Below are 27,479 nucleotides of genomic sequence, written 5' to 3'. Positions count from 1 at the left end.
CTGGGCCCTCAGCGGCACTCGACGCGTCCCGCGGGGCTGGAGATGCTCCCACGCGTGGCGGCGCGGGGCGCCCCGGCGACCTTCGCCGACGACGTGCTGCGCGTCTTCGGGGCCAACCACAGCCTGTCGGCTGGGCAGCTCTCCGGGCTGCTGCGGCAGCTGGGCGCCGCGCCGGCCCTGGATGCGGTGCTGCCGTTGACCCACCTGCACCACAACCAGGTACCGCGGTGGCCCCCGGCGGGGTGGCGGCGGGAGCCGGGTTTGTCCGGGTGCGGCGGCTCGGGCTAGGCTGGAAAAGCACGTCCAGGAACAAGGGCGCCGAGGCGGGGTGGGCAGCTCCCTAGTTTCTTAAATCTCATCGCCGTCGTGTTTCCTCACGTTGAAGCGGGGAGGGAGGGAGGGAACAGAGTTCTCCTGAGGCGCGGGGCCCGAGTTTCGGGTAAAGGTACTGGTCCACTGGTGTAGACCGGTTTGCGGCAGGGGAGAAGCTGCCATCCATCAGTGAGCTGCTGCGTGCTGCGGTGCCCCGTCCGTGGGGTTAACTCTACCTCTTCATTGCTCGGCTCTTAAACTGGCACTTTTCCTGGGTAAATAACACCTGGGCAACAGCAAAGTGTACAAGAATCAGCTAGTGTTTCCCTCTGAGAGTTGTATAAGCAAATCTTCAGGACTTGTTAAAATACAATTGTCATGTAATAACACAAACTTGGTTATAGACAGATCTACTTGCGTAAAGAAACCTTTTTCAGAAACTTTCACATCTTTCTTCTAAGTTGAGTGCAAAGTGTACACCCATCAATGCATCTACTAAAAACTGTTTAAAATGATGTTTAATTTACTGACTAAATATCATTGTAATACCAGTTTTCATGAAAAATCTTACTGTTTAGTGTCTCTATACAGAACTTGGAGTTCATTGTTACTTTTATGTACATTGTACATATGTAGCTATGTACATCACTGTACATATGTACATTATGTACAGAGATAATTTCATATCTCTGTAGTGTCCTAGACTAAGTTTGTTTCCTTGAAGGGGAATTTTGAGGATGGTGATTTCCTTACGCTCAGGAATCAAGGACACAGTCACAAAAAATGAAAGGAAAGCAGGGATGACTGTTTGCTCTGGTTTGGTTCAACTCCCTGAAAAACAGAAGAGGCATGGTTTTGGGACCTTGAGTTTTTTTTTTTTTTTTAACATTTGTAGTAGTAGTTCTTTTGCTTGTTCTGTGAAGAGGACAAACCTTGGATGAGCTCTGTTTGTTTCAGAAAGAGTGCAATGCTAATATCTTTACCCCTACCAGAGGTTTAATTGGGAGTTAATGCTACTGAAATCAATGCAGTGTTCAGTATAAGCATGGCAGTATTTGCCAGAGTCACTGCTTTCAAATCTCACAAATTGAACGCTGTTCCAGCACAGTGTATTTAAAACATAAACATTTCCAGCCACACACGCTAAATACAAATTTACAGTGTTGAATATGGCTATGAAAAGGACCTTTCTTTAAAAGGGCATAGAAATGAGTAGATTTAGTCCTTCAGGTTTTCCTTCTGCAAAAGCACGTAGCCCTCGTACACAGGCTTTGGCACAAGCTACAGAGGGGGAAAAAAAAAAAGTAATGCTCTTTCTTATCACTTAAATGAGTGTTCCTCGTAAGTCATCTGAAGTTTAACTGAAACAAATTTTTTTACAGGCCTGTTCTAGTTGTGGACATTTTGAATAATATCTAGGGTACCACACTAAAATGTGTATACTTTTTTGCTGAGTTACTTCTATTCTTTCTTAAAATTGGCTTTATGGCTGCTCCATCAGCTAGTGCATGCATTTAAGCAAGTGCATTTTGCCTCCTGGCTTTTGTTCCCTCATAGATATTAAGTATATCAATGACCTTGGGCAGGTAGTGCATGGAAATGCATACTCATACCAAGTAAATCAGACGGGATCATTTTCAAAGTCTGTGACTCTTTGTGCTTACAAGCTGATAATTTAGAGTATCTACTGGTTATGACAGAAGACATAAAGTGGCCTAATCTAACTTTGTGTGTTGGAAAGCACCAGAGGCCTAAGGTCTACCAGTTCTCTAAAGGAGGAAAGTAAATACATCTGGAGAATGATTCAGGTCTTTCTCAGACCTGAATTGTTCATTCAGGCTCCACAAATATCTGATGTAGGAGGAAACAAGGTTTATCTTAGACTTTCAGTTCTTAACTTCAGTGTCCAGACCTAGTGAGTTGACTCATAGGCCTCTCTTCCAATCAGGATAACACAGCCCTCCTCTATCAGCGAGTCTCTTGTCCAAGCCTGAAGTAGTTTTTAGCGGAGAGCTAATCTGTAAGGGAAAGGTGATACAGCAATTCAAAAAGTGGCAGGAAGGAACAGTTTCTCTTGGTTTTGTCCCAGTATTAGTGTTTAGTTTTAGTGTTTCTTTCATAACAATGATCCACCAGAAGCTGATCCATTCTCTTAAAGATTGAATGAGTTTGGATGTGCAAGCCAGAAGAAGATGGATGCTTGATAACCGGATGACTTGAGGAGAAGAAAAAGTGATTTAATTTTTTGATGATGGTGTTTGAACGTATACTCATGTAGGCATTTATGGTAACTTATGTCCTATGATGTTCATGAAGATGCTGATTTTCTTCCTGTAAGAGGCAAAAAAGAAAACAATTTTTTTGAGTACTGTTCTGGAATTTTTGATTAAACTGTTGGTCTCTTTTTTTTCTTTCATCATGCACTTTTATAATTCCCTTGATTTTGTGTTTATATTTTCTTTGCTCTTCAATTTTTGGTATCACCTTTTATTAATATATAAGCTAAGACTTCCTGTCAAGAGAAGTAAGTAGTAACTGAGCAAACTCAAATACTGGTCACTGCTGTTTTTTCACATTTTACTGTGGAATCCCAACACATTTTTGTCCTACTAATAGGGATAAAATTAGCAACTTCAATATAATAGATGATGGCATGCTTACTCACTCTGTATTTTACATTATTAGCAAGACATAAAAACATGAAACTATACTTGATTTTTTGTCATTGGGTTCATTGTAATATGATAGCTGTACGTGTATGTAGCAGGATTAAATTATATGCTCAAAAGTATTAGCCAAAAACCACATGGAAAGTAAGTCAGCATTGGAAAGATAGCTTGTTAACAACACCTTTATTTTGTGCTTTGACTTAATCAGCTTAAATCATGCTCCCGTTTCCTTCTTTGACTTCTCTAAATCTATATTTATGCCAGTCTAGATGTTACTCCTGAATACTGTGCCTTAATGTAATGCATTTTAATTTTTAAACAAAACATTTGGACAAAATTAAGTTAAAATCTTTATTAACATTCATGATCAGATTTAATTAATTTTCACCTCAAGATGAGTCAAAACCCAAAAATCTGCTTTGATTTTGGCTTTTTTGGTAGTGTTCCACTAGTTACAACTTGTGCTTTTTGGAAGAAGGGGAAATGCCCTGACAGAGTGTGGCTTATAGTCTTGATCCAACACCATGATCTGATGTTGCCTGGCCAGTGATAAGCTAAATAGGCTTATTTGTTCTACCTGCCAAGTGTGTTATTTCTACAATATCTTCAGCAAATTTCAGAATTTATGGACAGTTTTCAGCTCCCAGCATGAACAGCTGCCTTAACCATGTCGGGGTGTGTGTGAAATCCCTGAAGCACATCAGTGTATTCAAGCAGCTTCATCTGGTCTGATGACTTCTCATGGAGTGCTGGTTATTGAAGGCATGGTCGTCTCCTAGAATCCAGTTCTTACCTGTGCTGAGTGACAAAAAGGTGCCACCACATCAGTATTAGATGCTTTGATTTGTTACAAGTAAGTTGAGGAAGACACACTCATATGTCTCTATTTTGCCTTATCCAGGCTCAGGCTAAGTAAAAAAAAAACAAATGCTTGGTCAGACAGGTTGCTGTTGCTACTGTCTGGCCCAGTGCTCAGCCCTGGTGTGGGCTAGGCTGGTATTTAATCTGGAAACATCTAGAAACTGCAGTCCAGGTCGCTGTTGGGTATCTTACTACTTCACACGTGGAAGCTACGGATAAAACAAAGGTAGAGCAAAAACAAGAACGTGACAGAAGATCAGAAAAGGGACTAAAGCATTTACAAGATGGTTGGTACTGTAGCATTTTTTGTTAATTTTGCAGTTAGAGGTCCTCTCTGCATTATTTTTATCTGACCAGTTATCCCATCCTTTCCTTCGAAGGATGTGGTCAGCTGGCATCTGCTTTTCATTTATAAAGATACTGGTGTAAAGAGATTCTAGATAGTTGGGTGTCACTTTGTTTCATTTAACGTCTTAAAAAAATAATGCCATATTGGGCAATCATTTTTGGAAGAGCTTTACCAGGAGAAAAGTAAACGTGTGTTTGAATAACCCAGTTGATGGTTTAATTTTTTTTAAGTCTGAATACTTTGTAATTGTGTAAATTCTACTGATTTAAGTCCTCCCTAATTTTGATTAAAGCATTTTTAAAAGTATTTTTTAACCGTTCAGGGACATGATCAGTTATGTCATACTTTTTTGCAGTTGTTTGTTAAACATTGGGTGACAGTCACATTACAGCCAGCCCCCTCACCTAAGTGCTATGACAAGGCTTACTGAATAGCAGGGGACAGACATGATGGTAGACTCGGTGAGCCAGGACCTTGTTCTCAGTCCCCTGTTCCATGAGGCTGAATTTCCTTTCTGCTGAGATCATCTGTCAGTCTTACAAAATAAATAGCTTGCGTTTTTACAGCAGTGTGGATGTCTTAATGTATTTATCCTCCAAAGATAAATGCAGAGTTTTGCAGTGTGCAAACATGAGTTGCTCCAATCCAAGGCTTCCAATAGATTTAATCTTTTAATTAATCCTTTTAATTGTGTCAGTGAACTCATGCAAGCTTGCTTTTTAGCTCATGGATGTATGTAGCAGTTTATTGAGAGGATGAAGTGGCTTAAACCAATGAATCATTTATAGGAATCATTATCCTCTGGGATTGTCCCTGATCAAAATAATAATAGTAATTAAATAAAATGCTGTTTCTCATCCTTACATAAAAGAGCTCTTGTCCAATGGTATTTCTTTGTATTTGTTTGTATGTAGCCGAAGTCTCAAGTTTACTAATTCATGCTGTGTCTGGTTTATTTTCTCTCCGTAATCTGTTTTTCTACCTACAGCATGGTTTGGATTTTTGTAAGCCAATATTAATATGAATATATTAGTATTTTAAAATAGTAGTAATCCATTCGGTGTTTCTAGGAACGAGATAGTTAAAGATTATTTCTCTTAGAGATAGTTATGTTATGAATTCTCAGCTCCCACTGGCTTGTTTTTCTTAGGGCTTTTCACTGTAGACTTCCAGAAATGGCTCTATAAGCCATTAATACAAGAAGCACTGTATAGGAATATTCCTATAGACCTCAACTATCCTCTCTTTGTTTCACACTGGACGTACTAGCCATGTATTTTACATTATTCCATAATGCAGAGTTAGCGGTAAAATGATTAGGCACATAACCAGTTTAGAAAGCTCCAGAGGTTCATGTATGTTAAAGACTGTATCTTCAGTGCTGATTTCTCTGTACACTACTTCCATTGAGATTACATGGAGCAACAGGCTTTAAAAAGAACCACAACATTTTCTGTTATCAAGCTATATTTATTTTATATGTGATGCTTTGACATTAGCATTGACATTGGAAGATGAAAGTACACGCACATCGCTTGTATATATTTGAGTCTTCAAGGTCTCCTGGCCTTAAAAAAATTTATGCTTCTATTTATTTAGGTTCAAGCGTGTACTTGAGTGCTCTGCTAGACTGAGTTGTTAAAGAGGAAGGATGTAATTTAGCTGAAGTCACTTGAATTGGTCTGCATGTTCTCTTCCTCCAAGCTAAATCAGAAATAGTCACGTTCAAATGATGTGTGCAAGCCTTTGACCTTTTGGACAGTATTAGAAAAATATTTATTAATGGAAGTGGAAGCAGCTCTGTTGAAGTAAATGACTTGCAGTTGCTTTGGCTTATCTCTAGAAGGAATTTGCTTTACAAATAATAATCTTGAATTATTGGAGAAGTGCTATGGAATCTGAAGGCTAGCAAAACTGCAAAGAGCAGGGAATGACCTTTGTTTTTATTTTGCTAAGGCTTCCAATGCTCTGCTTCTGCAATCACACTGAGATTCGCTACAGAGAGAGTTAAGCCCTGACTTGATGTCTCATGTAGAAGGAAAACATTTGACTTGTCTCGAGACTCAACCTTGTACAGCAATAAGCCAAATCACTTTTGTTTATACCCAAAAAAGAACACTCTTTCCTCATTGATCATTGTAGGAAATAATGAATGTGAATAAACAGAAAGTGTTAGATGAAAGACTTCAGCAGTACAGAACATTTCATATAAAAATACTCAGTTTTTCTGTAGATGTACGTTTTAAGATATTTCGTGGTTTGTCTTTTATCTTTTTTGTTGAAAATAACAGAGCAACCATCTCTGCCCCTGTCCTAGTTTAGCACTAAGTACCTTTATCCTTGACCCATTAGATACTGTTATGTCCTGAGCCGAAGGCAAAGTGAAGATTACAAGTAAGAGTTTATCTCATTGGGGTCCGGGATGGTTTTATAAAACAATGTTTGCTGTTAACAATTATTACTATAAAATGAATGAAGAATGTTGAGCACTGATAACATTTAGACCATTTTTAAACAGGTAATTGGGGGTGATAAATGAGAAACATTGTTGTAAAGTAGAAGTGGTCGCTTACATGAATTACATTACACTTATATGAGTCACTGATTTACCAATCATTTTCTGACGCACTCAGTCACTGAGATTTTAACTGTATCTGGTCTGCATTTAATTTTAATTATTTTGTAATTACATGAGATTTTAATTACTTTGAAGCTATTTTTCCAAATACGTTGTAAGGTGTAACTGTTCAGGTTCAGAGAGCGTAAGATTTGCAAATGTCTATTTAAAACATGTTTCATTGATTTGTGATTTATCTTACTTAAAATTCTTTGAATCACTTCTGCTTCATATTAAGCCATCAGAGTGTTTTAATGCACAGCGTACAAACACTGTGTACACTTCCTTGAAAATGCATTACAGTATTTTCATGTTGTAATTCTTGGGTTTCTTGGTGTATGGCTTATTTTTTGGTTTTGCATTAATATATTAATTTGGCAAAATCCCTTTTTATTACAGTGCTTGACTGGTGAGGAAATTTTTTCTTTGCACGGAATACCAAACAACAGCCACATATCAAATTCAAGCTTCTCTACAGTATGTCCTGCTGTTTTGCAACAGCTTATTTTTCACCCATGTGATCATCATGAAAACTTTGAGGATACGTCTAAACCACATTCTTTACAAGGTTAGTTAATATTAATTGCATTAATACTGCGACTGGAGTGGGGTTTTCTTAGGAGAATAGTAAGCATTTATGTATACATCACAGGAGTTCTTGTTTAGGAAGATATATTTGTAAAGTGGGAACATAAACTTCAAATGCTTTTTCAGGTCAGCGGACTATCTAAACAAATATCCTGTCTCTTAACAGTGACCTATTCAAAGTATTTTGGGGAAAGGAGGAAGAACCGAGTAGGTAGTTGTGGAATAATCTGTCCATTAAAGGAAGAGTCTTTCTGACCTGTTTTATTTGGATAATGGTTTGTGCCCTGAAGCATAAGGTCTCTCGCTAATAGCTGGTTAATAAGAGAAGATGGGAGTACTGAAGGGAAGTTTGTGCAGGTGATTTGCAGTGGGAAATCAGACTTAGCAGGATGTGTATGTATCAAGGCAACTCAAGGTGATATTAAATGGGACTACATTCGAGTGGAATTATTTGCAGGTGGGGGAATCCCCCATCATCAGGGAAGCCAGTGACTCTTTTACTGAGGAAAATGCACATATTCTTTCCGAACTCCGACTCCTGCTTTCATGTCATCTTCTGTGCTGCCTCCTCCATATAGAATATCATCAAATGGCTGAGTAGCCTTAATATTCCTTCCTCCTATTTTTCTCACTATTATTTCTGTATTCATTGTGCACAGAACTGTACAGTGCAGTAAAAAAATGTAGGACAGGGAAGATTCAGCTGGTTAATGAAATCAGTTGTTGCACTGACAGTTACAGGATCAAATATGTAATGGCCTATTTATTTGTCTCAGTATTCCAAGTAAATGTATTGTTCCAAGAGACTAGCTAAATTAAAGTTAAAAGTTAGGATGCTGGATGAGCAGGTGCCTAATGGCAGTATTTATGAGCAGAGATACAGCAGTGTTTTTCATAACTTTTGAAATATTATTGTTAATAACATTCTGATTAATCACAGAATCACAGAATGGTAGGGTTTGAAAGGGACCTTCGGTGACCATTTAGTCCAGCCCCCCGACAAAGCAGGTTCACCTAGAGCAGGTTGGACAGGAACGCATCCAGGCAGGTTTTGAATATCTCCAGAGAAGGAGACTCCACAACCTCTCTGGCCAGCCTGTTCCAGTGCTCTGTCACCCTCAAATTAAAGAAGTTTTTTCCTCATGTTGAGGCAGAATTACCTGTGTTCCAGTTTGTGCCTGTTGCCCCTTGTCCCCCTTGTCCCTTGTTCTGTTGCTGTCCCCCCCGAAAAGAGTCTGGCCCCATCCTCTTGGCACCCGCTCTTTAGATATTTATAACCATTGATGAGATCCCCTCTCAGTCTTCTCTAGGCTAAACAGACCCAGCTCTCTCAGCCTTTCCTCATAAGAGAGGTGCTCCAGTCCCTTGATCATCTTTGTAGCCCTCAGCTGGACTCTCTCCAGTAGTTCCTTGTCTTTTTTGAACTGGGGAGCCCAGAACTGGACACAGTACTCCAGATGCGGCCTCACTAGGGCAGAGGAGAGGGGGAGGATGACCTCTCTTGACCTGTTGGCCATGATTTTTTTTATGTACCCCAGGAGATCATTGGCCGCCTTGTCCACAAGGGCACATTGCTGCCTCATGGTCGGCTTGTCCACCAGAACTCCCACATCCCTCTCTGCAGAGCTGCCTTCCAGCAGGTCAACCCCTAACCTGTACTGGTGCATGGGGTTATTCCTCCCTAGGTGTAGGACCCTTCACTTGCCCATTTTGAACTTCATTAGGTTCCTCTCTGCCCAACACTCTAGCCTGTCCAGGTCTCGTTGAATGGCAGCGCAGCCTCCTGCTGTGTCAGCCACTCCTCCCAGTTGTGTATCATCAGCAAACTTGCTGAGGGTGCACTCTATCCCCTCATCCAGGTCGTTGATGAATATGTTGACCAAGACTGGACCCAGTACTGACCACTGGGAACACCACTAGTTACAGGCCTCCAACTAGACTCTGCGCCGCTAATCACAACCCTCTGAGCTCTGCCATTCAGCCAGTTCTCAATCCACCTCACTGTCCACTCACCTAACCCACACTTCCTAAGCTTACCTGTGAGGATATTATGTGGGAGATAGTGTCAAAAGCCTTGCTGAAGTCAAGGTAGACAATGTCCACTGCTCTCCCCTCATCCACCCAGCCAGTCGTGCCATCATAGAAGGCTATCAGATTGTTCAAGCATGATTTCCCCTTGGTGAATCCATGTTGACCACTCCTGATAAACTTCTCTTCCTCCACATGCTTAGAGATGACATCCAGGATGAGCTGTTCCATCACCTTTCCGGGGATGGAGGTGAGACTGATTGGCCTGTAGTTTCCCAGGTCCTCCTTCTTTGCCTTTTTGAAGATTGGCATGACATTAGCTTTCCTTCAGTCCTCAGGCACCTCTCCCGTTCTCCATGACCTTTCAAAGATGATGGAGAGTGGCTTTGCAATAACATCTGCCAGCTCCTTCAGCACTCAGGGCCCGTGGACTTGTGAGCGTCAAGTTTGCCTAAATGGTCTCTAACCTGATCTTCCTTGATCAAGGGAGAGTCTTCCTTTCCGCAGGTTCTCTCTCTGTCTCCAGGGTCTGGGATTCCTGAGGGCCAGCCTCAGCAGTAGAGACTGAAGCAAAGAAGGCATTCAGTAACTCTGCCTTCCCTGCATCCTCAATTACCAGGGCACATACCTCATTTAGCAGCAGGCCCACATTTTCTGTGGTCTTCCTTTTACTACTGGTGTAACTGAAGGAGGGTAGTTTACTGATGTAAACTGAAAGCAGGTAGATTTAGATTGGATATTACAAAGAAATTCTTTATTGTGAGGTGGTGAGGCAGTAGAACAGGTTGCCAAAGCAGGTTGTGGATGACCCACTGCTGGAAGTGTTTAAGGCCAGGCTGGATGGGGCTTTGAGCAACCTGGTCTAGTGGGAGTTGTCCCTGCCCATGGCAGGGGGTTGGAACTAGATGATCTTTAAGGTCCCTTCCAACGCAAACCGTTCTATGATTCTACGTACTTGAAGCCTTTCTTATTGTCTTTGATATCGCTTGCCAGCTTTAATTCCAAGTGGGCCTTAGCCTTTCTCGTTGCATCCCTGCGTACTCTGACAATGTTCCTATATTCCTCCCAAGTGACCAGACCCTTTTTCCACATTCTGTAAACTTCCTTCTTCCACTTGAGTTTTTCCAGAAGCTCCTTGTTCACCCATGCAGGTTTCCTTCTTACTCATAGGGGTGCGCTGATCTTGAGCTTGGATATCACATTTATATGTGATAATATTTATTAAGAATTAGAGATCATTCCTAAAACTTAGCTGTGTCAGTAAATAGTTAGAATTATATTTGATTAATCACTGAAACCATGGCATCAGTTTACCATGGTTGTTCTAGATTGCTTATACCATATGAGGACACATATTGTCAAGAAGTCTGTAATATTTGCACCAGAGGGTAGGATCTCTCTTTCTCTTTTTTTTTTGTTTGGGGCTGTTTAAGTAGATTGTACATGGGAAGTCTGACCTATAGTTAACCTCCTAAGGTATTTAGACCATCCCTCTTGTTTTTCTTTTATCCTGACAGCTCAGAAGCAATGTCCAGTAGCCAGATAAGCAAGGCAGTCTTCTTCCTGCCCCTCCCTTGACTGCAGTGCAAGAAATCTGTAAGGCCCATGGTTAGGTTTTTTAAAACCACAACCTTATAAGGCTGAGACATATAGTGGTACCTATTTTGAAGGGAGATTCACAGAAAGGCCCAGTGCTAAATGCAGATGTTGATTTATGCACACCCCCAGCCCATCACAAAATGAATCTGTATTGTGGCAGCATTGAGACCAGCTGATTTCACTTACTGCCGATGAAGGAAAATCCTCAATGCATGTTTCCAGCTTGCTTATGTGAATTTTCTGCCCAGGGACTCTCATGTGCTTAACAATATTCTGTCTTCCAAAATACGAACAGACGAGACATACAGAAGAAATTAGTACAATAAGCTTTATGGGACAGCTACTTGCAATTAAAAAAAAATGCTGCCGAAGCAGAGTAAAAGTTAAAAGGCAGCATATAGCATGTCCCTTTTCCTTGGGGTTTTTTATATCTCATATCTAACCTAGCTGACCTAAGGAGCACACTCATGTCCTTTCCTTTGTTGCTTTTCTGAAAGGTAACAGGGAGCTGCATGAAATAGCTGGAAATGCCCAGTGGCATTCCTCTGTCCAAGGCGAACAGGTTCTTTGCTCTCTGCTTGCTACTTCAGAAAGGTATTCATACCTGTATTTCATCTTCATCCCAGGACAGGGCTCAGGAAGAACCCGAGCCTGCCTCAGGAAGGCCCAAAACAGTTGTCCCCACTTCTTATAAGGAACAATGCTGAGTAATGGTGTTCTAAAGAGGGCATCTTACTTGCAGTCCTGCCATTTTATTTTTTTGTATTTCCTGTGGCTCTGTGTATCTTGGCTGTCTCTCTGTTTGCGACACAGTTCTAGAGACAGAAAGAGTAGTGGTCATTGGCAAAAACTGACTGTGCCACCAGTTTCCAGGGAAGAGAGTGTGCATCCTAAACAGTCTTCTCTGATCCATGAAGTCAGACTAGCCAGCTTTCTGAGGTGCATGGAGACTTGAAAATCTTAGTGTGGATGGAGTCCTAGTGAATAAAACCAATTTTAAGACAGCAGTGCATACCTGATATTGTGAAATACAGTCCATAATGCAGTAACTTTGGCAAGATTGGTTGTCTTAGAATTTTGTACCTTTTTATTTTTTTTTTTCCCAATCTGTGGTATTTTTCTTGGAAGTACCTCTTCCTGTAATTGTGTAATTATGGAGTAATCTTTTTTCTTACGCTTCAGGCCCTTCTGAACTCAAAGAAAAGTTTGCCACAAGGCCCAGGAGTACCTTCCTGGAGAACGTATAGGAAAGATCTTAGATTTGTTTTATTCCTTTTAAAATTTAATTAATTTAGACTAGTCCCCATACTACTGAGACTCATTGCAGGATCTTTGGAATGTCTGGGATGGCTAATACTTAATTTATTCTTTCATTGTCTGAGGTTATTTAATAACTTACTTTAATTCTTTTTTATTCTTCCACTTTGGGTGAGTAAATCAGAAACAAAGTGTCAATATGTAAAATCCTGAGTTCTTTCGACCATCCAGATCTAGGACAGAATTTTAAAAGTAAAACCACATATGTCTTTTGGCACCCGTAATCTCTGGTAAATCAGGAAGGAGAAAGACTTTTTTCCCTTTTTTTTTTTTTTTTTTTTTTTTTTTTTTTTTTTAAATGATAAAAGGGGATACTACATATGTCCCCGTTTGTGAGCATGTGTCCTTTACAGACCTTTTAGTCCTTTTAGTATGTTATGAGACATCTCCCATTGCATTAAGCATACAAAATGGTGGAAGTTGTATCATGTATAACATGTACTTCAAGTTAAGTGTCCTGGTATGTTTTGTTGTTCTGAACAAAGAGTGCCGGCATGAAAGTTAGACCATTGGTTAGTGAAGCATAATAGTATTGTGAGAACTTCTCTCACAATTTGGGAATAACCTATTTTTCTGTGCTTAGTTTTCCACTCCAGTCTCCTATCATTTTTGTCATCCACTGATTTACACATACAACTCATAAATTTATCCTCTTTGTCTTTTGTTGTAAAAAGTAATTGGTACTGGCTTTTTGTATTGTAATTTTTGAAACTTGTTCTAATTTCCTGTGTCTGATGAAGTAATTTGGGCAAGTACACTAAATGCTTCTCATCTGATAAATGGAATTTTTATTTTGTTAACTCAGTTTAAGATGCGCATTTTGCACAGGGTTGTCCATATATAAAACTGAAAGACACTTGTGCTTCTATATTAATCCCAAACTGTAAACAGTGGTTTTTGACTTGTGATGGCATTGGAAGTCTGTTTGTTTATTATAGACTTGATTTCAAAAAGATACTTACAAGCTTAATTGTAATTTATTTTAATGGAAATTAATCACCTGTGTAGCTTAGTAAATTTACCTATATGTAGTTGTGTGGTTTTTCCCTTCTCTCTGTCAATCAAAAATTCTGGGCTGTTTAACAGATTGAGAAAACATTTTTTCTTACAGAGTGAAACCTTCAAGTTACAGAAACTATATGTTCACCTGACATGACAATTTGAAGATGAGTCCCTTAACTAGACATGGAAAGACATAAAAGTCCTGGTTCCTTGTGCTTTATACTAGCTCCAAAGAAGCAAGTTTTTTCATGTCAGTAAAGATCACAGACTCTCCAGTCCTTGATTTTGAAAAACTCTGTCTAAAAATACTCCTGTGCTAAATAGCCTAGTTAATTCTGTTACTAGTTCTAGTTGTTGGTGTTGTGTTCAACCCTAGAGGTGTGTCGTTGATCAGAGCCATTGATCAGAGTTCTATGCTAAGTATTAAACAAAAGTGTCCTGAAAAGCTTTCATAGAAAAAGAGGTTCAGTTAATCTCACCTAGCACAAAAGATAAATTTTAAGATGATGGTGTAGTTTGTTGTAGAAATATTGATACATGCAAGGAAGATATTCTTTTTAATCACGACTCCATGAAGATTCTATGATTCTATTCTATTCTAAAAATGGTAAATGAAATGTTCTAATTGGCACTGGTTTACCTTCTGCAAATGCTTTAAATGTTTCTAATGCTTTCTGTTCTTGACATAATATCAAATTCATTACATAGAAAAATTCTTACACTATGTGAACAAAGTAGAACCACCCCAGTTGCAGGTGAGGAATCCAGCTTAGTGTGTTTGCCAACTGTGTTGCAGGAAAGTTGGGCTGCAGATTGTAATCTGATCTGTTAGTTTCTGCTAAGCAGGTAACTTCTCTACATACGTATTGTAAAGCTTATAATGATGCAACTTCCTGGATTACACCAAGCTGTTCTCGTATAGCCAACATTGTGTTGGCTTTGATTATTTTTTGTGGTTAATTTTTATATACAAACCCACTGTCTATGTGGATAACTTTGTGGTTCTGTGGCATCACTTGAGGGGCAGCATTGTAGACCCCTTCAGTGCAACCTTTAAAGCTTTTCTCTGTACTCAGAGTGATTTGAGATGTCACTGGGAAAACCAGTAGCCATACATAGAGGCACAACTTTGTGATGCTTATGAATAACAACAACAACCCCCTCGCCCCCAACCTATAATTCAGACTCCAGAATAATTATGCTATGGCTTTGAACAAGTCCTGGTGCCTGAACTCTAAAAATCTGAGACTAGGTTTATGGTGAAGGAAGCTAAATTATGATGAACCCTGGTGCATTTGACACTTCTTAGGAAAGGTTTTTCCATGTTGTGTACCTAAATCATGCGTCCATCCTTTCATTTCTCTATTATAATTGTCTCTACTATGAGCTGTCCCTCCTCACCTGTTTGATAAGCAGTGGTGGGCAGTGTTTTCAAGTAGCAGAACTACTTTGAATTAGAGAAGGAGGAGTGTTAAGAACAGAAAGTTAATACCTTGGGATGATTTGAAGGAGTCATCCTTTATCAGGAAGGATTTTGGCGTCTAGTACAGCTAAGACAGCAGACTTTTTATCTTGGAGTTCCTTAGGAGTAAATGACAATTGGACCTAACCCTAGGACTAATAAGTTTTGTCTTATGTCTGTCTACGCTATAGATACTTTGACTGTTGGCCTAAGCCTTAATTTTTACTCTTCACTGATTGTAGAGAGACCTGATTTATACTAGCAGCAGATAGGCTATTCCAGATCTTATGCTAGCACAGTTTTCATTTTTAATATGGTAGTACAAGACTGTTTCCAGATACTTCCTTTCTGCAGGTGTGCATCTTAAGTATCTATGCATTTTAAGATTTTTATATTTGTGAAGTATAATTTCAACCAGGGAATCGCTCTTTTTCCCAATTCCATGACAATTTAGCTGTTAGAAAAATCACAAACAGCCTGAAATGAGTGTTATACTAAAATATTTTATACTTCTGCTTGTTTATCCACAGTTTGGGGATTTGGGTTCCTGGCTGTGACTATCATTAATTTGGCATCACTTCTGGGACTGATTTTAACTCCCCTCTTAAAGAAGTCATATTTCCCCAAGGTTTTAACTTACTTTGTGGGCTTGGCCATTGGCACTCTCTTTTCTAATGCGATTTTCCAGCTCATTCCAGAGGTAAGCAAGAGGAATCATTATTTGGTTTGCATACTAGTTTCTAAAGTGTATTAATTTTAGAAGCATGCTGCAGTGGGGTTCTGCCTGTGGGTTGCAATCTCCCAAGAGTTGTGGGTGGGCTTCAGTGACATTAGCTACCATCTCTTTCTGGATGGGTGAGCAGACCCATCAAGATCCATGTCTAGTTGTGCCATGGGAAAGACCAAGGGCTATTCTGCCTCTAGACAGGAGGAGAAATGCATTGGGTAAAATTCTAGTGAACTTTAATGGGCTACATGGTAGACCCTCCTCGTCTTGGAATCTACTACTACATTCCTCATGTAAAGTTCTACTGAATTAAAACACTGATAATATTTAATCCAAGTTAAAAAAAATCTAAGAAGATCAGGATCTTTGATAATTTCAGCTTCGTGGAAACTCGTGGTGGGTAGAGAGACAGTCTGTATTTTAGAGGACTGCGTGGGTGGGATGTTTGTTTGTTTGTTTTTCTGGAAATGTGCGAAGATTACAGACTAATTTGCATTGCTTTTTTGTTCACTGTTAGGCATTTGGGTTTGACCCCAAAGTAGATAACTATATTGAGAAAGCAGTTGCTGTGTTTGGTGGATTCTATATTCTCTTCTTTGTGGAAAGGATTCTTAAAGTGATACTGAAGATCTATAATCAGGTAATGAAAAGGTATCGCTGCCTGAATGAGCCTTGCCTTAAAGTACTTGTTATATTTTATGACATACTTGATAATTTAATGAAGTGTGGTTTTTTTTCCATTTTATCTGAGGAATTCAGCCTTGCCACACGTTCTGATATGTCTGTTTAAAATTCATGTGGATAGGGGAAGCAATCTCCCTTTTTCAAGGGAGTTACAAGCAGAGTTGGGAATAGAATCTAGACATGAGTGTAGTCTGCTGTCACTGGCTTATGCTCTAGTTGCTCTCGACAGCCAAGTTGTTGCCGTGCTAGCTAAACACATCAGAAAAAAAGTGGAAATATGTAAGAGCTGAAGATAATGAAGTCTGACACTGTAGCTCCCCTTTGGGCAGGAGAAACCAATGTGACATATGTACCTTCTTAATCATCTGTAAAGTGTAACTGTGCTTAGAATGCCTGAATCTCACCTTCAGTAACTTTAGCTCTGTGTTTCCCCATGCTCTGGTACACAGATCTGCTTTGGTGACACTGCAGTTATCTGTATTGCACAGGGCTCTGCTTTCTACCCGTATGTCAGAGTACTCGTTTTATGCGTACTCGCATGAGTGAGGCTGAATTTGTCTCAGAGAAGGGTCTTGCAAACTTTTTGGTCTTCTCTGCTCATATCTTGCCAAGGAAACTGCCCTGTCTTTCTACTCTTACCTCACTTAAGGTCCCCCCCTCCCAAACAGTTGCTGATATTGGAGATTATGAAGATCAATTGTCCATCATTTGTAATAACTGCACCAAAAAAAAATAGAAAAAATGGCTTTTTTGCCCTTTATTTTTTAGGAACAGTTGACAAAGACTAATAAGCTCTATTTGACAAGCAGCCATGAATAACTAGAGAATGTTGATCACTTATGGTCAGGCATTTGGCTTGGGAGGTTCTGTGTAAAGGTATAAAAATGAAAAATCCCCACATGTATTCTGATTAGCTCAGAGTAAGAGCTAAGTTAGGAACTTAGATACATTTGGAGCTCGTTTAAACATTTAAATGTTTATTGCTGCCCATTTGAAAATTTACTTGGTGCTGAAAGCAAGGCAGCATGAATGTGGTGCCTGCACCTTTTCTTTTTTGGTCTCTATTCTCTTATGTTTATTATTTTGCTTTTGTTTTAATTAGCTACCTACTTACTTATTTATCACCTAGGCTGGCCATGATGACTCTGAAAATGGTGAACAGAATCATTCTCAAGATAAGACTAACCCACCCAAACCACTATCATCCAGCAATGGGGGGACATGTTATGCAAATTCAGCCGTCATAGAAAGCAATGGTTTTGACAGCATCAGTGTGGTCTCAGCACAGGTATGAAAACTGTGTCTATTTATTTTATCCCTGCCAATTGTATAAGCATATTTGAAAGGAGATTTATTATGAATTTTATTACTTTTGACAAGTTTTTGTAAACATAGTTTATAACTTGCTTGAGCCCTTTGAAAAAAATGTGGTGTTTTGGGGCAAGCTTACGAAAGCTGAATGGTGCGTTCCAATTTGTAGCCAACAGAAAGAGCTAATTACTATCAGTGTTGGGATGGGTAAGACAAAGATATATAATTAATCCGATAATTCAGGTAATTTTGATTTTGTTGTTGTTATTGTTTCTTTAAAGAGTGATAGCATGTTTTAGTGTTGCATGATCCATATTGTGTTCCTGACTACATAAATCCCTAAGTGTGAGAACCTGATTCCTCTGTATCAATGATTAATGAGAAGAACCGACATAACTTTTGTGCAGTATCTTGTGAGCGCTGCTTGTGATAGGTCCAGTATATTTGGATGCTGTGGAAATTATGGAGGTAATATGTTGAGAAAGAAGCCATTCCTCCTGTTTTAAGTGTTATTTTCTTTCAAATTTGTTCTCTATGTCTCTCTATGTTTGTTTTCATGCTACAAATACAACTTCCTTCCGTTTGAGAAGAAAATGGAAGCAGGAAGAGAAAGTTGGTATGCTTCTTTACTCTTTTCCCTGTACAGGGGGAAGCGGTACTGTCCCTTATTTAAAAAAGGAAAAAAAAACCCAACACATAGAAAGAATTCTCTGATGGCTAAGGCAGATTTTTTCATAGTGGAGATTTCTGTTTTACCATCCATGTTCTCTAGCCAGTAAGTTGTTTGTGGGGAGCAGTGAGGAGCTGGAGAGGAGGCAGGCCCTAATAGCTGGGAGAGAATCTGAGAGTTCTGCTATGACCCTGCAGGCTCGTGGGATATTTAATGCATACAGTTTAAAGTAGCAAAATTGTACTTGTCCTTACTGTAGAAATGTCATGAAGTGTGGTGGATACTGGTCATTTTAAAAACTAGGGGAAACATGCTTAATAATTAAAATTGCATGGGCACCAAGAGGGAATTAAGTATTATGAATGTCCCTAAACTGTATTTTGTAGATTTATAGAACAAACGAAAGAACCCTCCACTCTCTGCAGAGACGATCATTGCCAGTGACACAGGTGTTGTTCTTCTGCCCTGTTTACCAGAAGTTTTAACTGGACTTATTCCATTATTACGTTTTGGCTAGCCATCTGCTTATGCATAACATAAACATAACAAATCATACCATAGATTATAATAATAAAATGTATCTATGTAGCATTTATTTCTAGCAACTAGTTTAGTTGCAGTGCCCGTGATCATAACATATTGTAGATCACCCCAGGATCCTTTGTGGAATACTCATACATCTCCTTTTACATGCAGTCTTGACTTTAAGAACTTAAAATTTCACAAAGGTTCTTCTCCTCTACTTACTGTTCTCATGAAAATTCATGCTTTCTACTCTTTCTTCCTCTCCATTTCTTCAAAGTAGGCTGTATTAAAACCTCCTGAAAGTAACAGAGTAAAATTCATTCTAGAGCTAATTTCCTTGCAGGCTGGCTGCAGCAAAATCCCAGTGGTAGATAGCCATCTGCTGATATTGGAGGTACCAACAAAAAAGCCATCAGTACTCTTCTCCTCCTCCAGGCAGGTTCAAAGGAGCCAAGTAGCCTTCAGAGTCATTAGTAGGAAGGGGAGGGCCAATGCGGAAGAGGGGTTTGGGAACAGCTAGGATAGTGATGTGAGGTTAGGTATGCATTCAGCTTCACAGGCGTTTGATATTTGTGAGGGAACCATATAAGCCAACACACACCTAATAAAATTTTAATGTGTCCTTGTAATCTAAAGCTTATTAGAGAGGGAAAACACAGTGTAGCCAGAAATCACCACGTAGGCTTTAAGGAAGGAGTTTCAAGTCTGATCGGGCCAAAGCGTGGTAGCTGTTTTCAGCCATGGGGATCCAATCATCATCTCTCTATTAATGCTGGAACAGACTGACTGCCAGAGTAAACCTAAAGGTTTAATTAGTGACATACTTTCAGATTTCACTTGCAGCAGTAATTGCAACCTTGGAAACCTCTTTTGTGCTGACCCAAAATTTGTATCTACTATGCTTTAAAATTATATGGCTTGACAACAATAATTTTCAAGAAAAGTTTTTTCCAGACACAAATTGCTGAAATGTCTGTATCCTTGTGTCCACAACGTTAAAAGTTGTATAACAGAATTTTACGATGGCCTTTATTTATGCCCTGGAGGCAGTATTAGGATTCCTTCTTGGTCCTGTGGGTACTGCCAGAGGACACAAAAGGACATGTCTCGTTCATGCCTGAGGGAGTCACAGATGCATTAGAAATAGCAATAGTAACCTGATGAGATATCATAGGATAAAATAAGCGTCTGTATAATTTCTTAAGTTTTGAACAAAGGGGAGGCCATTACTTTTAAAGAAAAAATTGTGTCCATAGGAGCAAAAATACCAAGGATATCTTTGGTTTACCATAAACTGTAGAGATACAAATAATACAGAACTGCACTAATAATTAATAAAAGTCAGACCTGATAGTCCAGCTGGGTATTACAGAGCTCCTTAGCTGGCATCTCTTCTGTGACATCTGCTAAACTACCATAAGAAAGTGGGAACAGGCCAGCAGAGACATTGTTTGGTTTTGCCTTGGAACCCTATATATTTGTAGGGTAAACTTGTCAGTTGTCTGCCTTATCTTAAACATTAAGAATATGAATTAGTCGTTCACCTACTTCTATCAGACACACAATCTAGTAAAGTTCAGAATGTAAACCCAGACAAGCAATGTCATTGTACTTTATATAATTTACAAAAGTCAAGACATTATCTAAAATAGATTACAGGCAAGAATTATTATGCTTCAAAGCTATAAAGTAAACAGCAGATAGCTGTATATATATTACAAAAGCCTCTCAGAAACTCATTCTTTGTTTTTAAACTATGATTGTTTCTGCATTTTGAAAGATTGAATCAAGAAAGTAATTTTTAGAAGTAAATCAATACTGTTCTCCTAAATTAATTGCAATTACTTAAAAAGAATAAGTCCATAGATAAAACAACCCAAACGTCAGCAAGTTTCTAGTCAGTTCCATTCTTGATGAGTTCAACAGCTAATTCTTCATAGCATCTCTTACTCAATGTTCATACATGCATAGAGAGTTCAGCATGTATATTTGTAAATTATTTATTTCAACAAAAAACCCCCTTGAGATCAGATTTTTATGTTTGTAATGCATACGCAATGCTTTGGACTGTCAATGGAATTCTCATCTGTGCTACAGGTACCAGAAAATGAGTCCTTTACCTAGTTCTGTGGTTTGGCCGGTTATGCCCCTACAGCCAGCAGAAAACTGTAGGCCTACTCAGGGTTCCTAAATAAAAGCAAATGTGATTTGATGGGAACAAACATAAATAACTATGTACAAGTGACATTTTTGCACATTTGTATTATTTGCTCACTGTTTTCATCACCACCTCTCATTCTCATGTATAATAGAAGTTGCTAATATACCTTTTCAAAATACAATCCCTTGAGATTAATGTTATTGCTTTATCAGAAAATACTTGCTGTTGTTGTTGAGGTTTTTGTGTGTGTCTGTGTTTCCAAAAGAAAAATGTTCTTTTTTAGTAGAAAAATGCATGAATTATTCAAAATGAAAATCTGTGCATTGTCTCAAACTCCCTTTCCTCAGTGAAGCTAGAAACATGCCCAAGAAAGAAGATATGCTTTTGGCAGAAATCAGGATGATCTACAAAACAGTGCTTCCATCAGTTCATAGGCAGCTTGAAGGATTGTCACCAGAGAACAGAAAAAAACATAGGGGAACAGAATTCCTGCTCATGGAGCTGGATGAATAGGTGGAAGAGCTTCACTAATTGTATTTGGATTTTCTCATACTTATGTTTTTTTTTTTTTTTTTTACTTCCAGTTACCTAATATATGTATTTTATGTGGCTTGCTTTGTAATATTTCTTTCTTAAAGTGAAGTTCAAGTTGCCTTTGTGGATTAAGAGAGAGGTCTATTACTCATAAGTGATCCTATCCCAAGCAGAATTAGTACGGGTACAAATTAATCATCCCAAAAATATGGTTGGCATTGCTTGTATGTTAGATGAAATGTTGAGAGGAAAACCTCCAAAAAGCAAAGGCAAGCATGTAGTACAAGTCTAAAACCTATGTGTTTGAGTCGGCAGGGAATATCCCGATTTTTGGATACCATTTCTCATTTTCAAATCCTAAAAGTATAATTTCAGGATTTCCTATGCACTGAATAGGAGCTGTAAGTGTGTTTTATGGCAGTCGTGGCACTACTTAACCAGGGCTCTATTAGCTACAAGTTCCAAGTAGTGCAGTAGGCACCTGAGTCAGAAATCCCTGACCTGAACTTCTGTCCTGTCCCAAGGCAGCTCCTACGTACAAAGACATACTATGTCAGATAAGAATCTGGTAAGCAAATCATGAGACAGACCTTACCGTTCTGTCATTAAAGATTTTGTAAGAATGTATTAATCATATTTCTTTAAAGTTCAAAATTTAGTTCCTGGTAGTGTTTGCTTTTGATATGGCAAAACTAAAACAACGTGCAATGTTCATTTTAACAAGTGACAAAAATTTCTTGGAATAATCTGTGACCTTTTCATAAGGAGGAAGATGAGTTACTCTACACCCTTCTCCTACAAGAGGAGGAGAGGTGTAAATATGTCTGTGGGCACACAGATGTATATATTACTGAGTATGTGTTCCAGTAAGTAAGCACTAGTAAGTAAGCCTTATATGCAAGTCCTGTTTTTAGGGGGGAAATGCTAGAACGCTTGCAAATATTATGTAACTACAATATATGTGTGTACAGAAATTTATCAGAATGGATCACTGGGAATTTTTTATGGGATGTTAGTTTGTGCTTCCAGCGAAAGTGGCAGTTCCTTTTATCTGCTTCAAGTTTTTCATTATTTCATGGAACTGCATGTATAAATTGCTTCCACTTCTGGGCGGAATTATTGAGATCTCTGGTGTGTATGTGCATTGCAGTTTTGTATTAGCCTGTTGTTTTCGTGCTGTGAGCCTTCAACTCACGCAGTCAGAATTGCCCACTGCTGTTTTTATTAAACATACACTTTGTAGAAACGGATTTGAATAGTTGGACTTGACTGTCATTGCCCAAAATTAGAAATAAAGTTTATGGAGTATCTGGATGTGTGTCTATATTCACATGTATGTGGCTGTTACTGTGGCTGCTGCTACCTGTGCCTTTTGCTTCTTGGGCCAAGAGTTTTGGTCTTCATGTGCAGTAGTGCTTTATTTTATGCTTGGCTTTCGTTTAATGACAGAAGCATGATTCATTGGCTTCTTTATTCCGTATTTTATGTAATGGCTTTATCGTGTTACTTTTTTACAGGAAGAAGCCATCCAAAGCAGATTATGCAAGTGTCTTAACAGGCGTCCACTATCAAAGATTGGGACCATTGCTTGGATGGTAACACTGAGTGATGCGGTACATAATTTCATAGATGGTTTGGCTATCGGTGCTTCTTTCACTTTGTCTCTGCTTCAAGGGCTTAGTACCTCCATAGCCATCTTGTGTGAAGAGTTTCCTCATGAACTGGGTAAGCAACTTCATTCAACATGTTTATTGTGAAAATCACTGTTGTAGGAGATTCTGATGGCCAAAAGTTGGCATAGATTGAAAGAAAGTTTATAAAAATTAGTGGAAGAAATATTCATCAAAAACTTCCCAAGCCCCAAAATACACATCTAGCACAGGAAATTCCCAAGTGCAGGTGGGTGGAAGCTGGGAATATATATTAGAGAGGTATTAATTGCCCTGTTCATATATGCTGCATACACTGTTGTATTAAATTTTTTTTAAATCATTATAGGTAGTTCTGTGTTCCTATGCTCTTAGCTCAATTATGTATCATCTACTTGCTTTAGAATGGTTCAGTTACCTTAGTATTGAAGGGAAATGCGCCTCATTTACTTGAATGAAGAAAAACAGCACTGGTTTATAATTTGTATGCAAATCATGTATTTTCTTCAGATTTCCTTTGAAATCAGAAAATAATCACAGTATCGTTTTCTGAAGACGGTTTTCTTTTTTTTCCCTTTCCTTTCTTTTAGGGGATTTTGTCATCTTGTTGAATGCAGGAATGAGTACTCGACAGGCTCTCTTTTTCAACTTCATGTCTGCCTGTTCCTGTTACATTGGGCTGGCTTTTGGTATATTAGTAGGCAACAACTTTGCTCCTAACATCATCTTTGCCGTAGCTGGTGGAATGTTCCTGTACATCTCTCTGGCAGATATGGTGAGATACAATTTAATTTTCAGTTATTTATTTTTCTGCAAGAGAAAAAAGACTGCACTAAGTCTCTCCAATAGAATTTATTATTTTGTCCCTCTTGTGCCAGTGTCATGTACTTATTAGTAGTATTATTACATGTTAAGTCATCAATCGTACCCTTAGTGGAGGTGCACAAATAGTTATACTTATTCATGAAACATGAAAGCCTTTCAGTTCACAAATAAGGCTGATCAGATTATTGCTGAAAAAGACTTTGAGAGAGACAAGCTTTTCATTAATTTGGGCTGGTTTCATTTGAGTAAAAAGTGTATAAATACTTTGTTTTAGCATTCTAAAGTGGCAAAGTATTTCACTTCATTATTTTTCAAAGATTCATTTGTCTCTTTATTTAAACCACATTTTAAAAGAAAAGCAAAAAAAACCAAACCCAAACCAAAATGAAACTAAATATTTAGTTTTGAGTTGAATGAAAGGTGTTGTGTAACCACAGTTATAATTTTGGGGTTGTTTAAGTGAAAAACCTGACATAAATTCTATTCTGGTTTAAATTAAACAGTGCCAGCCCCAATTTCTTGTTTCAGACTAAAAAAATTGCTGAATTGTATTCAAAACAGTCTGTCTATCGTTTATTTTTTAAATTGTGCTAGAAGATATAAGCCAAAGATATTATGCTAAGATCCAGATCAGATTTAGACGTTAGAAAATAAAATCTAGATTCACAGGCAGTCAGTAATATTCCATATGTTACTCTTATAATGACATTTTATCTCAAAATTAAAGAGATCTTTTAAGAATTTTAAGTTTTATTATGTTTAATTCAGTGCTGCAAGAATAGATATATCTGCAAAGATATTTACACCTGCCACGTGAGGATCCATTTGAGTGTAGAACTGGAAGAGTGAAGCCTGAACTTGAAAAGATTTGAGACCGCAGTTTGGTTCTATACGTGTTTAAGAACTGTCATATAGTTATAGTGACTATTTCATTAAATACTATTACAGTCTAGGTAATAGCATTGAATTTATGTTATTAATTCTTCTTATTATTAATTAAATATTTATTATTATTAATTATTAATTTATGAATGCTGGAGTTAAATGAACAATTTAAATAGTTTATTTTACAAGTTTGCAGTACCTTAACAGCTCGTGCTTTTCATTTGGTTTCACTCTTACATAATGAATAGTAGTGTACTCAACCATGATGCGTAAAACAGCATAAATTTAGAGTGAAATTAAATCTGCTACTAAATCCATCAAAGTAGGTAACATTCTTTTCTTTGTATCTGTTGTTCTTTTCTCTCTGTTTCTCTCTGCCTTTCCCTTTCCCCTCCCCCTCAATCTCTCTCTCTTTTTATAGGTTTTTGGATTGTATCAGTTACCTATCTGAATTTTTCTTCCCCCTGAAAAGTCTGAAATAGGGCATTCAAGTGCTTTGTACAGAGATCTGACCTTCCACTTTCTGTTACAATTTTCACACACTTCTGGTTTGCTTGTCCAGAAGCAGGTAGGATTAACTAGAACGTCATTCCTTCCTTCTTTCGTTTTTTGCTGTTCTTTTTTCCTCCAGTATTGGCATAGTCCAGCCTTTGCCAGTAAGATCACTGTGTGGTGAGGCTGTAGGCATGTGAGAATGTGTACACTGAGGTGTGTGCGCAAATGAGCCTTGCTGTATGGCATGAAGCTGATCTGGTTTGTTGTCTTTGCCTCTTGTGCAAGAGGATTATGGAGCTCTGGAATGATTTCTGGGAAGGTTCGTCCACTTCCTGTTAACCTTTGTCTGTTCTTCAAGAATTGCATTACCTTCAATGGTTGTTTTTGCTTTGTGAGATCAAAGAAAGATACAACTTTTGGCTCACCCAGCCTAAAGGTTTCTAAAGTAACACTGAAATTTACAGTCTTCCTTGCATTCTGGATATGCCACTCTCAGCACAACAGGAGAAGAGTTTAAAGCTTGTTTGAGTATGTTTGTCAAAATCAACTGTAGCTGACTTTATCTGCAGCAAACACATACTCTGAATCACCCCATATGGAGGACTTAATCACCAGTAACCATCTGCCATCACCTCCATTGGCTCTCAGAGGAAGTATCTTTGTTTCTGCAGTTCACAGCAGATCAGTCATCCTTTGCTATTATGTTGCCACCAAGATGCCAGTTACGGAATGAAGAATCTCTTCATTGCACTGTAATGTAATATTGCATGTGTTACCACTAGTTTCACAACATTCTTCTTTTTTCCTTGCTTTATCACTACCTCATCAGCCCACCAGACCTTCTATTTGTAACAGGTTTCTTATTTCTGAGGGGTTGTCTGTGTTTTCAGCTTCACTTAATTTGCTTATAGATAAAGCAGGGAATCCTAATCTTTGATTTCCTCAACAAGGATTTCTCTGTCTGTGCTAGTGAAGGAAGAAACACAACGTTTAGCAATATAAGGGCAGCTGCTCCTAGCAACATATGGGCCAACAGCTGGTCCCTAGGAGACGGCTGGAATCAAAAAGAGGAAATTTGCATGAGAGACAACCAGGTGAAATCACAGTAGAGAAGAACAAAACACCAGTTCATTTTACCATCCTTGGTGAAGTGGGTAACTAGGGTTCCTGTGATTGCCTTCACCCTCTGTTAGTTCTAATATTGAGTCCAAAGTAGCAATATGATTCGGTTCTTAATGCCTTAAGTTATGCACACTACCACGAGATGGCAATACTTACCTAAAAATACCCCTTTTTTCAGTTCCCAGAGATGAATGATATGCTGCGAGAGAAAGTGACGGGAAGAAAGATGGATCTCACATTCTTCCTTATTCAGAATGCTGGTTTACTAACAGGGTTTACTGCTATACTGATGATTACCTTGTATGCAGGAAGTATTCAGCTGGGATAATGCAAATGAAAATGGAATCAGTACTGAAGACATCAAGCAAATTACAAATGGAACTGAAGACATCAAGCAAATTACAAATGGAAGACACTTGAAATCCATAAAGGGACATTCATTTAATCCACTTGGTTTTGAAATGGTGACAAGTCCTGTCCTGTCCCCCTTGCTCCAAATACAGGACTTGCAGTCAATCCAAATAGCAGGAGCTGTCAACTTCTGTACTATGACAAAGAACTGATTCTAGTATTTTTTATTTCTACTTAAAATTATCAGACATATCTGAACTGTCATAAAGGATGTTACTTGGCCAGTAGAGTTATGCAATACATGCAACTGCATGCAACTCAAGACCAAATGAAAGCTGAGGTCTTCAAGAAGGGTGCTTATTTAAAAGAAAATAATGGAGTCTCATATCCTTTTTTAAGTATAATGAGCAAGCAGTTTCAAAGCTAGTTAATTTTCATGAGTTTTGTTGCAGGATTTGTCTGTGTAACATCTCCTTCCCCCACCAAAAAAAAAAAAAGGAAATCATCAAACTATTTCAGAGCAGGTACTAATGAAGCTAAGAGAAGCTAAGATTGTTAATTACTAATTAACACTGGAAGGAAAGATACCAGTTACAGCTTTTGATCTTTTCTCTTTATAAGTGCACTAGGGAATTGTTGATTTATTTTGAGAACCACTTTTTTTAATTAGAGGGAACCTGTGTTAAATTTACGGCAATTTATCAACTCCCTAATATTTTAGTATTCAGTACTTTAA

General features: G+C 38.5%; 1 protein-coding gene across 1 annotated transcript; it reads left to right on the top strand.

Annotated features, from left to right (window-relative positions):
* On the top strand, nucleotides 1–26,767 carry SLC39A8 (solute carrier family 39 member 8). Its single transcript, XM_054203833.1, has 8 exons — nucleotides 1–219; nucleotides 7,208–7,376; nucleotides 15,335–15,504; nucleotides 16,049–16,171; nucleotides 17,345–17,503; nucleotides 22,934–23,141; nucleotides 23,656–23,840; nucleotides 26,571–26,767. Exons 1-8 carry the CDS (start codon nucleotides 43–45, stop codon nucleotides 26,718–26,720), a joined length of 1,341 nt encoding a protein of 446 aa, XP_054059808.1. The 5' UTR covers nucleotides 1–42; the 3' UTR covers nucleotides 26,721–26,767.
* Nucleotides 26,768–27,479: the final 712 nt, after the last annotated feature.

The sequence above is a fragment of the Rissa tridactyla genome, chromosome 5 (genome assembly GCF_028500815.1).
Source record: "Rissa tridactyla isolate bRisTri1 chromosome 5, bRisTri1.patW.cur.20221130, whole genome shotgun sequence".
In the NCBI taxonomy this organism is placed as follows: Eukaryota; Metazoa; Chordata; class Aves; order Charadriiformes; family Laridae; genus Rissa; species Rissa tridactyla.
The sequence above is the reverse complement of the archived record's forward strand: the minus strand, read 5'-3'. Positions and strand labels throughout refer to the sequence as shown.

Bases quoted from the DNA above. Each gene is read 5' to 3' on its own strand.
- SLC39A8 (XM_054203833.1), top strand. From the start codon at position 43: ATGCTCCCACGCGTGGCGGCGCGGGGCGCCCCGGCGACCTTCGCCGAC. The intron at 7,377-15,334 runs GTTAGTTAATAT...GTTTATCCACAG, and splicing joins TAAACCACATTCTTTACAAG to TTTGGGGATTTGGGTTCCTG. The intron at 23,142-23,655 runs GTAAGCAACTTC...CCTTTCTTTTAG, and splicing joins AGAGTTTCCTCATGAACTGG to GGGATTTTGTCATCTTGTTG.